Consider the following 12,567-nt stretch of genomic DNA (forward strand, 5'->3'; position numbering starts at 1 on the left):
TAGATGGTAAATTCACCACTGTCCACATTAAAGTGAGTCTTAACACCTTTCAGGACTCCAGAATCCAACCTTCCTATTTTTTTTTCTTTCTAGAAGTTAAATATAGCAAGTACAATTTTGTTTATTCCTTCATCTTTCCTAATATTGAAAAGCCATATTATATCCAATTTTTACTCATGAGCCTAGTCAAAAAAAAAAAAAAAATGTTACAGGTCTCATTGTCACCACTGCAATAAAATTACAGTGATGGAAGCAAAACCTGTGTTCTCAACGTAGCCACATTAACAGTTTTATGGACACCATGAACAAGTGCCCATTTTCAGAAGAATGAGGCTTCAACCTTCCTATTTTCATGGGGCCTGGGAAGCCAAAAGTCAAAGGAAGTGAAGGACTTGTGTGATTGTAAGGGAGAGTGCAGGTCTTGGGGGAGCCTGATCTAACTAACCTCTCTGCCGTGCAGGCAAGAACCCCGTTTACTGAGCAGCTACTATGTGCCAGATGTTGGTGTTGAACCCTATCCACAAATTCTCTGCTGTAGGTTCTGTTTTCATTCCCAAGAAAACAGAAACAGGAACAGGAAAGGGGCTGGCAGAAATGAAGTATCCCACTCAGTTTGCATAGTAGATAAGTGGTAATAAAGCTGGAATTTGAACCAGGCCACTCCTTTTAATGTCACATTCCCCTGTCACCCCCAGCCCCCATCACCCAGACACAGGAATGCTCCAGTACCAGATTTCTTGTCTCTTGCTCCTAGATAGGCCTGAAGATACCTCCACCCCATGCGACCATTCTTCCTTCACTTCAAATTTTTTTCTGTTGAATCACATAGCGTTGTTCAATCATACATACACAAACAGATAATACCAACACAGCATTCAATTGATCGGTCTCCCTGCTTGCGGGGAGGGAAGGAGGGTATTGTGGCTCCAGATGTTCCCACTGACAAATAATTCTAAGAGAATGTCCTCCCTACAGATCATGGCCAGGGCAGTCATTTCCATGGGCTGATATTGGATCAATTAAAACACTCCTCTCAATAGAGCTTTGGACTTCAGGTATATTTTTCTGTGCTTATCCATGTCCCAGTGGGAGATGGGCACTTCCTGATTTGATACTGGTTCTACTATCAACATCTTGGCTGATTCATTTATTCACTCAACAAATATTTATCATGCAGCTACTATATGAAAAGCAGTGAGCCAGGCAAAGAGCCAGGCAATAGAGATTAAATGGTGAAACCACCAGATACAGAACATCTAGTGAGGAAGCAGACACTAAAGGTGAGCAAGTTTTACACGCAGCGGGTGCTATAGGGGAGTGGCCTGAGGTGCAGTGAAATACTAGGAGAGACCTACTATTGCTAGGGGAGTCAGGGAAGGTTTCTCTGAGGAGGTGATATTTAAGCTAGGACTTGAAATACAAGGAAGAGCCAACCAGGCAAACTCTGAGGGAGTGGGTCAGCCCAGATTCCAGGCAAGGATAACCACCTGTGCAACGGCCCTGAGGCAGCAGGCCCTGAGAAGCTGAGTGAGATCGATGAGCTCAAAGGCCAGTGCAACTAGAATCTAGGAGGCATGGAGAGTTCAGGGACATGGATCAGAGGTCAGGCGGTGGCCACATCTTAAGGCCCCTCAGTTATTCAGGGATTTCCTGGTAGCTCAACTGGTAAAGAATCCACCTGCAATGCAGGAGACCCCAGTTTGATTCCTGGGTCAGGAAGATCCATTGGAGAAGGGATAGGCTACCCTCACTCCAGTATTCTTGGGCTTCCTTGGTGGCTCAGCTGGTAAAGAATCCGCCTGCAATGTGGGAGGCCTGCATTTGATCCCTGCGTTGGGAAGATCCCCTGGAGAAGGAAACCGCTACCCACTGTAGTATTCGCAAAGAGTTGGACCAACTGAGTCACTTTCACTTTTAGTTAGGCAGCATCTGGTCCTTTTAAACACAAAGGAAGACCCCAGCCACACTCAGGGCCTCAGAGTGTAAGTCCCTCAAGCCCCTAGACTTCTCAAGCCTTCTGAGGGTGCATGATCCCTAATTCTAGGCACCCTGTGGATGTGTGATAAATACATCTGTGGAGTGATTGAAAAAATGAACTCGGAGAGAAGGAGACTGGGATCCCGGGCCTTCCATAAACTGGTAGTGCCAACTTTCCCAAGGGCCTCAACCTCCCTGGACCTCAGGTAAAAAGAAGGCACTGCCGGAAATGCCCTTTATACCGCCCTCCCCCCATCTACTGGCCCCAGCTGTCAGGCCCCATCTGAGCCTGCTAAGAAATCCAAAGTCCACTCTCTAGCCAGTCTGATCCTGGCTGAAAACAAGGTTGTTTTTTCCCTTCCCCAAGGCCCCTTGGAAAACAAGTTGGCCGGGGGGCCACAGCAGGCAGAAGTGGGGGCCACAGGGGGCAGAAGGGTGACCTTTGCTCCTGCTGTCCCCACCTGCCCCACCCCAGCCAGCGGGCTGGCTTGGAAAAGTGCCTTCAGGGCTGCGCAAGTCTGGGCAGGTACCCGAATGGTGCTCAAATGAGGGTGAAGGACGCACAGGGAGGTACTTCCTGCCTTTCTAAGCAAGAAAAGTCCCCAGTGGGCCCTGCCAGGACAGCGCCCACCCTCCTGTGCCAGGAACACACCTTGCTGGCCCACTGGTGCCTGGTCTTCTCCACTGGCTCTGAACACTGTCAAGAGTGTAAGGAGGTCTGGATCCCAGCCTCAGTTTCCTTATCTCTAAAATGGGCCTTGAGTTCCCTACAGTTGTCCAGATGGAAGCACAGAGGTGCTAGAAACGGTGTTCTAAGCACCACAGGCATTAATGCCCCAGAGCAGTCCTGGGAGAACTATGAGGATTCTACAAATCAGGAAACTGAAGTTTAGAGCCAATTGTGCAACAAGGCCCTGGGCAGGGACGGGCTCCCCTGGAACCAGATAATACCCAGAACATCGCCTAACAGTACTGAACCTCTCTACCACCATTTGGTCTCCATACTGTTCAGCCACAGTGATTCTAACGCGGATAACGGATCAGATGTACCAAAACCCCTCAATGGCCTTTAACCCGCCATCTCCAGGGCCTGTCCCTGCTTCCTGAAGACACTTCCCACACTGGCAAATTCTACACCTGTCCTAGGGACTTTTGACACACGTCACACTCCACCCTAGGCACCATCCAACCCTTCTACTAGAGTTTGTTCTCTGCATGCCTGGGGCCAGGTGAGAGCCAGACACAGAGTAAGGGCCCAATAAAGAGTTGCTCAACTACTGAAACGGGTCCAGGCAGCGCGGGGAACCGGAATAAGCTCAGAGCCGGGGCAACCGAGCCCCGAGCCCCAGCTCCAAATACGCTGGGCCTCTCCCAGGCTCCCCGCACACCCGACCGGCGACCTCAACCGGAAACGGCGTGTGTGGAGCTGTAAACACAGCCCGCAACCAACCCCCACCCCCACGCGCTTTTCAGCCCCGCCCCCGCCCTCCACGTGATGCGCCCCCGCCTGCCCCTACTCAGTGCCCGCCCCCGCCGCTGCCTCATTGGGCAGCCAGCTTTGTTTACCTTATATGGCCAGGTCCTAACACCTCGCGGCCATCCATTGGCCAAGGAGCGGCCTCACTCACTTGACGTCACTCGGGACTGAAAGATGCAAATAAACCGGGGCATCCTGGGAGTGGAAGTTCGGGGGCCGCCCCGGAACTGGCTCCGAGCGGTCCTAGCGCCCGCACATTAAGAGTCGAGATTTCCGGCCAAGCGCACGAGATTTTGCGTGGGAAAGTGAGAGCGTCGCGCGGAGGGGTACCCCGGGGCTCCAGAGACTGCGGGCCTCCCTTGTCAGTCCCAGCCCTCAGCGCTTCCTCCAGCGTTCTTCAGGCCTCCTGTGCCTGGTCCAGCATCGGGCCAGGGAGGGAGGGACCAGCGTTACAAGTGGGAGATGCAGGCTTCCAGTCCACGGGTGTTGGGGAAGGCTTGGAAGGCTCCCTGGAGGCGGTGACTCGAAGTAGAACTCTAAAGGGCAGATTCATTCATTCACTGAACAAGTATTTGTAGGCGCCTGATGGACAGGCAGGCCTGGCATGCTGTAGTCCGTGGGGTCTCAGAGTCGGACACGACTGAGCGACTGAACTGAGTGCGCCAGGCTTTCGGTGCCTTATGGCCCTCGTGTTGATGATTTGTGCAAAAATAAGGCGCCTAGTCAACACGGGGGATGCCAACCACACTGGGGTTCGGGATCCTGGGGTCTTGGCCAACAACCAGCGTTTGCGCCCGTGCCCGGTCTGTAGCCCCCGCCTCCGGACCACCCGCCCACCCACCCAAATCGGTGCAGTCACGGCCTGGGCACGCGCCCGTCCAGCTTCTGCACACTAAGTAGGCGCCTAACACTCAGGACACACCCTCGGGCCCGGCCCGCACGCCCGGCCGAGCGCGGCGGAAGCGGCGCGGGACTACATATCCCAGCATGCCGCCCGCGGCCCGGAGCGAGGCGAGGCTCGGTGAGTCAGAGCCGCACAGTAAATATTTGTATTAGCCGGAGCCGGCTCGCTAATGGTGGACGCGTGAGGCGGAGGAGAGCACCGTGGCGGGAGGCTGGAGCGGGCAGGCGGCGGCGGCGCCATGTCCGTGAACATGGACGAGCTCAAGCACCAGGTCATGATCAACCAGTTCGTACTGACGGCCGGCTGTGCGGCCGACCAGGCGAAGCAGTTGCTGCAGGCGGCCCACTGGCAGTTCGAGGTAGGCGGCCGGGGCTGGGCCGGGCCCGGGGCGCTGGGTGTCCGTCCCGCGTGGCGGCGCTTGCTGTGGGGCGTGTGCGGGCGGGTGTGGACACGTGCCGCGGCGCGCTCCGCCGGGGCCGGGCCCGCGCTCTCGGCCCCGGTGTCCAGGCGGCCGCGCGCCCCGGCGTCCGGGCCCCGGCGCGCACACGCGGCGTGCGGGTCAGGCCCAGCGGCGCGGCCGCGACTACGCGGCCCCCGGAAACGCCACCCGCGCGGGGTGGGCGGGAGGGGCGGCCTGCCCTCGCCGGGTCCGGAATCCCCGCCCCCCCCAACCCCCAGATTCCCCAGGCGATCGGGTTCCGGGGACCCCCTTTTTTGTTCGGTAACGGCCAGGGCGGGGCGGCGCTGAGGCCCCGACGGACAGTCGGCTCGGCAGCCGGAAGGAGGACGCCCGTGGCCTGGGCCGAACTGGGCCCGCGCCGCCCCCGCCTTGGAAGCCCTGAGCCCGCGGGTGGAGCCTCCGGTGTGTGTGGGTCTGAGGGTCTGCGTGCCCGGTGGGCAGCTCGGCGGCGCGTGTCCACGTACTTGTGCATTTGTATTTACGCACGCGCCACGCTACGTGTGGGCATGTTGGCGTCTGTGTGTGTAAACACTCAGTCCAGCCCGCGGCGCGGGTGCGGGCTGTGTGCGCTCCGTGTACGCACAGGTCACCGTTTTGCAGACGGTACTCAGGCGTGTGCACACATGGGTGTCCAAGTGGTGTGTCAGAGCCCCATACGACAGCTAAGGGTGTGATCTGTGTACCCCGCGCCGGAGGCGTATCCAGGTGCCCTCCTGTGCTGGCTGCTGAATCTGCCTGCACAGCGCACGGCTTGGTGTACACGGTTCAGTGGCTTTCGGCCAGCTGGGCGGGAGGTGGGGCTGCCCCAGCCTGGCCCCCACATCCCCAGGCCTCCCTGACCCATAGAGCACTAGTGCCCAGGGCTTGCCAAAAGGCCACCTGGCCTTCCCAACTCGACTGCCCCAGAAATAACCCGGGATGGTATCTAGGAAGGAGGCCAGAGCCCCTTGAGCTCCACCCCTCACAGGTGTAAGGTCACAGTCTCGGTCTGTAGAGTCCTCTGTAGAGTCCGTGCCCAGCCTGGGCTGGGGAGCCTGGTTTCTAGATGGGAAGCCAGCTCAGGGAAGGTACTCCCCGCCAGAGGAGGGACAGGGAGCCTGGGGGCTGTGTTCAGGTTCCTGTGGGGTGGGACAGAGATAATAATTCCTGCCCCAAAGTTGGGACAGTCTGGGGAGGCAGTGGCCTGTCCACTCAAAGGAATCCTTGCTCACTTTCCCACCAGAGATCTCAGGGGGACCTGACAGCTAATCTTGGGGTGGTCCTCAAATCACAAGATGGGACACTGCTCGCTCTCTCTGGGCAGGTCCCACCCTGTGGCCTCAGTTTCCATCGCTGTACCTGGGGGCCGTGAGCTGTGAGCTGACCTCTGAGGAGTGCATGGGCAGCCCCCCCTTCCCAGCCCGGCAGCCCCACCCTGCAGGAAGCTTCCTAATCTAGAGCTGGATGTGGCAAAACTTGCAAAACCACATTCATGGTAGTTTGCTGGAGTCCCACATCTGCATTCATGTCCCCCGCTCTGGCTGGGCGGGCAGGTGTCCGGTGGGAAGCAGCCCTGCCCACAGAGCCTGGCAGAGGCTGGCAGTCGCTCAGGGTTGGTGTCTCCTGGTCACTGGAATTGAAAATGTATCTTTGAAGATTAAAATGCCTGGGGAAACTCTGACCTCAGGACGGGCAGGAACAGCTTGCAGACTGGGGAGCTTTGATGGCCCCCCATGGTACAAGTCCTGGGCTCCCCGAATCTCAGCTTCACTATGTGTAAAGTGGGGATGTGGTTAGTAGGGAGGTTCTCAGGGTAAAAATGGGGTGTGAACATCCAGCCCTTAGGTCTTCCTGGGAGTGAGTGGGATTCCTTGCCTCTACCCCTGGCTGGCAGCCACTTGGGCTGAGGGCTGGACCAGCAGGAGGCCTGTTTTGGGGTCATATTCTCTGTGATTCAGGTGTTAATGGGGACAGAAGGCTGCTGGGGGAGGGGGACCTCTGTGCTTTAAGTTTGGGGGTGCTCTAGGAAGGCAGGCAAAGGGCAACCGCCTCTCCCTGGAATGCTCACACACTGCAGCTGTCTATGGGGCTGCTGCTGGGGGAGGAATAGGTTGGTGTCCCTTGGGGCTCCTGGTCCGGGAGGTGTCACAAGGAGGTGCTTAGAGACCGAGGCATTCTCCCCCCGCCCCCAGCTCCCACACCCCTGTTTAGGGACGTTGGGGTAGGGCGTCTCCAGCAGGAAATTCCCAGAATAATTCATTTGAATTTACTCTAGTAATAAAACCCCTAGGGTAAGCCTGGGAGCCAGGCTGGGTTTCTGGGTGTGTTGGGAGTGGGGGAGGGGGCTGACAGCCCTGGGCCGCAGTGGGCGGGGAGCCCAAGGGGGGCGGCGTGGAGGGCAGAGCTGCCCGCAGACCCTTCACATACTTGACGGGCTCCCTCACCCTGCACTTTCGCAAGAGCAGCTGGTTCCCTTATTTTCCTGGATGCCTGTCCTGCAAGGGGCCGAATCAGGACACACCAGTACCAGAGGCCACCGCCCTGGGGGCCCTTCCCCCCAGCCCCCCAGGGCCACTCGAGGAGCTGGTTTGACCCGGAGCCGCTGCCACCCCCTTTCCCACCCGCTTCTCACAGTCCTGGGTGCGAACCCCACTGCAACCTACCTCTTGCTCCACCAGTTTGTTGGGAGGCTCCGACGACTGGATAGGAGTGGGAAACCCACAGCACAGTACTTAATCCCAGCCTGGCCCGGGGACCTCAGGAGCATGGCTGCCAGCCTCCTAGTCCCTTTGGTGCAGAAGGATAAATCGAGAGGCAGGGCAGGGTCCCTTGGCTAGCCCAGGAGAGGAGCGGTGGGCTACAGGCTCTCAACATCGGGGTGCCTTTGCCATCCTCTGGTTCGTAGACAAGGAAAGTGAAACTCAGGGAGGAGTAAGGAGTTGCCGCCCATAGAGTTGGTGACCATAGGGCCAGAGTCTCCTGGAGCCCTTTCCCCATGAGACAGGCCCTCACGTCACTCATGGTGATGAAACCAGGTAAGCTGGACGCACCTGGCAGCCAGCTTGCAGGCAGTGTCCTGAGGGTCCTCCCTGCCCACCAGCCCAGGGCTCCACAGCACCTCTCCGGGTGGTGCTGAGTCAAGGAAGGCCAGGCCAAGGCCACTGGGGTCCTGAAGGTAAGCATGGGCCTTTTTTCCTACAGACGGCCCTCAGCGCCTTTTTCCAAGAGACCAACATCCCGTACAGCCACCATCACCACCAGATGGTAAGTGTTCCCTGTAGCCCCAGGGGCATCCCTGCGGGACTCTACCAGTGCTGGGGGGTCGGGGGTACCCGCCCAGGCCTGAGGAAGGAGCCGCTGGGAGGGACTCCTGGGAGCTGGGCAGCAGGCCGCGTGGGCCTGTGCACGTGGGCACCGCTCTGCTCCCCTGTGAGCTCCGGGCTGGGGGACCGCCCGCGGGGGGTGCTGCACTGGGGAAGGGGCCCTTCTGGAAGGGGCACTCATCCCCTCCCTCTTCCCCCTACAGATGTGCACTCCTGCCAACACCCCCGCCACGCCCCCCAACTTCCCCGATGCCCTCACCATGTTCTCCCGCCTCAAGGCCTCCGAGAGCTTCCACAGCGGAGGCAGCGGCAGCCCGATGGCCGCCACGGCCACATCGCCGCCGCCGCACTTCCCGCTCACCGCCACCGGCAGCTTCGCGGCGCCCAGCTGGCCAGCCGCGGCCTCACCCCCAGGGGGCGCACAGCACCACCAGCCGCCGCAGCCGCCCCTGTGGACTCCGGCCCCCACTTCCCCGGCGTCAGACTGGCCGCCCCTGGCCCCCCAACAGGCCACCTCGGAACCCAGGGCCCACCCCGCCATGGAGGCCGAGAGATAAGGGAGGCCCCTCCCCCCTCCCGGAGGCCAGGACCCCGTGGGGCGGGGGAGAGGACGTCTCTGCGGGCCCCCTTCACCCTCCTCTGTCTGCACCCCTTTTCCCCGGAGCCCTGGAGGGGAGAGACCGGACCCTCGAGCCAGCCCACAGGCTGCCCGCACGCCTGCCCGGCGGCACAGGCCTGTGGCGCCCCGCTTCCATGGATTTGGTTTCGAGTCACCTGGGTGCTGATGGACAAAAGCTCGGAGAACAAGCAGCCTTCCCCAGAGGACTCGCCCACCCTGCCCCGCCGGCCCCGGGGGCAGCGGAGCATCGCCACGCCGGAGACTGGGCGGGCTCCTGCCTTGGAGCTCCCTGGGGCCGGCGGGCCTAGATCCCCACCCTCGGGAACGCAGAGCCTTCTCCGCATGTGTGCGTGTAGCTGTGTCTGTGTATTTATACGTATGTCGCTCTTCGAGAAGCAACCTAGTTTATGGGGCAGCTGGACTTTGCATGTTAGAGTGAGCCCCCCTCGCCCGCCGCCCTTCCCCCCAGGGCCCTGCCCCTCTCTCCTGCTCCCTGGGCAGCCAGCCTTGCTCTTCCCTGCAGAGAAAAGGATTGTGGGAAACTCCAGGACTCTTCCCACCCATCCCCCAGCGCCTGCCTGCTGGGGCTGCCTGCATGCCTCCCCAGAGCCCGGGGGTACCCCATCCCCAATTCCTTTCCCCCTTTTAACAAAGGAGAAGAAAGAGTTCCAAACCACCACCAGGCTCTGTGGTCGTGCCTCATATCCTAAGCTTTGCTGCCAGCTGGCTCCATGTGGAGGGGGAGGGTGCCAGCCGAGCCCAGAGCAGAGGCCAACCCCCGAGTCCTGCCTGGCTCCACACTGCTCCTATCTGTCACTGTCTTTTCAACCACAACGTGCTCTGGAATCTTCCTGCCCACCCCAGGCTTTTCCCATGAAGTTAGTTCCTGCCTTGTGTTCCCAGAACCCCTGCCTCTGTCTGCTCACCCTTCCCCCTGTCCAACTGGACAGATCCCGGCCTCCAGGGCTAACAGCTGCCTTCCGGTCTGCCTGGGTTTCACACAAGGACTTTTCTTGCTGTCTTTAGGGCCCCAGTGGCCAGTTGCAGGCTGGACCCTCAGCCCCACCTCCAGTAGCCACGCTGGGTAGGGTAGGGCCCTTCCTTGGGGGAGGCGCAGGCCACAGCCCCCGTGGTAAGATAGCAGGCATGGATGCAGAGCCTGTGGGCCAGCAACAGTGACTGGATGAGGCTGGGCAGAGTCCAAGCTGCAGCTCAAACCTTTGGTTGCCAAGGAGACAAACCACTCAGGGGCAACAGACAGTGGATCCCCAGCTGCTCCCACGCCAGGCTGGGCAGGCACCTACTCCTCTAAGGGAGAAGCTGGGCACGACTCTGCCCTGGGGCAGCTTTGAGAGAAGGCAGCCTAGACCTTGCACCCCTTGGTGAGGCTGGAACTTGGGGGAGTAAGGGGACGTGGGCCCCTGCAGATGGTCACCAGTGGACTGACTTCCTAGTCAGGAGGCCTACCCCACTCAGCCCATTGGACAGTGCCTGGGGGTGGAGAGTTCTGTTTCAGAAGATCTGGCTGGCAGGCACCTCAGCACCTGCCAGCGGCAGCCCCGCTGCCACTCCCGGGGTCACCACACAGCCCGTTGCTGCCCTGTTGGGGTCTGGACAGCCTCACTAGAGGCCCCCACTGGTCACAGGACTGACTGCAGCACCCCCACTGCAGCTGTTGCTCATGTCCTCACCTTGAAGCCCACCCTTCTAATGGCCTTTGGGGGCAGGGGCACAGCTCTGCCTCAGGTGCCTGTGGGGGGAGAGAGGAGGCTGTCCTGAGCTCCTGAACATTCACTGCAGCTCTTTCATCCTTTTGGAGGGAAGACAGTTCTCAGGTCGCTGAGGGTAGGACAAGACTGAGTGACTTCACTTTCACTTTTCACTTTCATGCCTTGGAGAAGGAAATGGCAACCCACTCCAGTGTTCTTGCCTGGAGAATCCCAGGGATGGGGGAGCCTGGTGGGCTGCCGTCTATGGGGTCACACAGAGTCGGACACGACTGAAGAGACTTAGCAGCAGTTCTCAGGAAGCTGCCACACCCCCTTCCAAGTGTAGGAGGCAAGGAAGTGCTTCTGTGGGTGAGTGTGAGCTCCCCAGTGGCCAGACGACTGAGGTGGCCATACCCACTGGAGCCATGCAAGAGGGTGCACGGTCCAGAATGTCCACTCAGGCTCCCCACCCCCACGCTGGCCTCAGGGTGGCCTGTGGGAACTATACCCTCACTCCTCAAGTGTGGTCACCAGACCAGCTGGGTCCCACGGGAGCTTGTCAGAGATGCAGAATGACCTCTCTCTCTAACCCCAGCCCAGACCTCCTGAGTCAGAATCTGCTTTGAACAGGATCCTCACGTGCCCTGTGGACATTCAAGGGTGAGAATCCCAACCTGACCAAGCCCACTTCTGTCTCCAGAGGCCACCAGGGGCCAGGCCTGGAGGCCCCAGGAGGAGGTCCTGGAAGGACTTAAGTTTCCTGTAGATGCAGCTTTTCCAGTGTGGGCACTCCAGACACTGGGGTGTCCTGTGCAGCACCCCTGACCCCTTTCCATGAGTTCGAACCAGTAGCAGCGCCCAGTTAGGACAACTAGAAGTGTCTGCAGGCAAAGTCACCCCAGTGGAGAGCCACAGGGCCTCCGGGGAGCCCCCTGGGGGCCCACAGCATTGGTCTCTGGGGTGGAGTCCTGACAATAGTTTTAAACATTCCCCAGGGCATGTGATCAAGTTGTGAATGTACTAGAAACCACTCAATCATACACTTTAAAAGGGTAAACTACGGCACGTCACTTATGTCATAGCTGTTCTTGAAGCAGCTTCCAGGTGACTGATAGAAAATGACTCATGGAACACAAGCCCCTCGTGGCAAGCGGGAGCCCACTAGACTCGTGACCCTCCAGCCTGTAGAGCACAAGTGTCCCCTGGGTGCTTGAGGAGGAGGGCCCAGGAATCTGATTTCTAATGAGGGCCCTGGGCACGCTGGGAACCAGAGCAGGAGGGAGCGGAGAGTGGGGCTAGAGCTTTCCACCAGTGCCCGGACCTTGCCAGGTTTGCTGGAAGCCCCACGCACACCCTCCCTCCTCCTCCGCTGAGCACCTCCCAGACAGGCAAAGGGCTGCAAAAGGGGGTGGGAGACGTGAGGGGAGGCAGAGGCGGGCCCACATAGATGTCAAGCACTCCGGATGGAACTCAAGGGCAACACAGAACCTGGAACTTCAACTTCTCCAAGCCTGGAGGCTCAGAAGCAAGACAGGAGGAGTCAGTAATCACCTCCCACCACATGTGCAAGTGCAAACTGGCTAAAATGCAAAGATGAGGTACAAACGGAACAGTCACATTTACAGCCATTCTTAGCTGTCCGTTTCAGCACTTTCTGGAGCCTCCTCAACAACACATGAAGACCAGCCTCTGGGCTTCATCACCACCCACCTGATCACCAGACTTGAGCTCCATCACTTTGTTTCCAAAAATTCCACTCTGAAAACACCATTTGCATCCCAGAGGTTCCGGGAAGAATGTGATTGGAGCTTTCCTTTCTGACGAGGGGACACGACTGCAGATGGACATGGAGGCCTAGCCTCCCCATGTGACTTGACGTGGGTGGGCCCTGTTCTTCAATGATTGTGCATGCATGCAAAGTCACTTTGGTCGTGTCCGACTCTGCGACCCCATGGACTCTAGCCCACCAGGCTCCTCTGTCCATAGGATTCTCCAGGCAAGAATACTGGAGTGGGTTGCCATGCCTTCCTCCAGGGGATCTTCCAACTCAGGGATCAAACCTGCGTCGCTCATGTCTCCTGCATTGATAGGCGGGTTCTTTATCAATAGCGCCTCCTGG

General features: G+C 58.9%; 1 protein-coding gene and 1 non-coding gene across 2 annotated transcripts; one reads left to right on the plus strand and one right to left on the minus strand.

Moving 5' to 3' along the window:
• Positions 1-201: 201 nt before the first annotated feature.
• On the minus strand, positions 202-335 carry LOC113884054. The gene has a single exon (XR_003508803.1). It is a non-coding gene; the product is annotated as a small nucleolar RNA SNORA1 (small nucleolar RNA).
• A 4,131-nt stretch (positions 336-4,466) lies between these two features.
• UBALD1 (UBA like domain containing 1) lies at positions 4,467-9,418 on the plus strand. Its single transcript, XM_027527990.1, has 3 exons — positions 4,467-4,716; positions 7,999-8,061; positions 8,324-9,418. Exons 1-3 carry the CDS (start codon positions 4,597-4,599, stop codon positions 8,675-8,677), a joined length of 537 nt encoding a protein of 178 aa, XP_027383791.1. The 5' UTR covers positions 4,467-4,596; the 3' UTR covers positions 8,678-9,418.
• Positions 9,419-12,567: the final 3,149 nt, after the last annotated feature.

This window comes from Bos indicus x Bos taurus, chromosome 25 (assembly GCF_003369695.1).
Source record: "Bos indicus x Bos taurus breed Angus x Brahman F1 hybrid chromosome 25, Bos_hybrid_MaternalHap_v2.0, whole genome shotgun sequence".
NCBI classification, from domain to species: domain Eukaryota; kingdom Metazoa; phylum Chordata; class Mammalia; order Artiodactyla; family Bovidae; genus Bos; species Bos indicus x Bos taurus.

Excerpts from the sequence above, each read along its gene's own strand:
- UBALD1 (XM_027527990.1), top strand. The coding sequence starts at position 4,597 with ATGTCCGTGAACATGGACGAGCTCAAGCACCAGGTCATGATCAACCAG. Across the intron at positions 4,717-7,998 it reads CGGCCCACTGGCAGTTCGAG|ACGGCCCTCAGCGCCTTTTT; the intron begins GTAGGCGGCCGG and ends TTTTTCCTACAG. Across the intron at positions 8,062-8,323 it reads GCCACCATCACCACCAGATG|ATGTGCACTCCTGCCAACAC; the intron begins GTAAGTGTTCCC and ends TTCCCCCTACAG.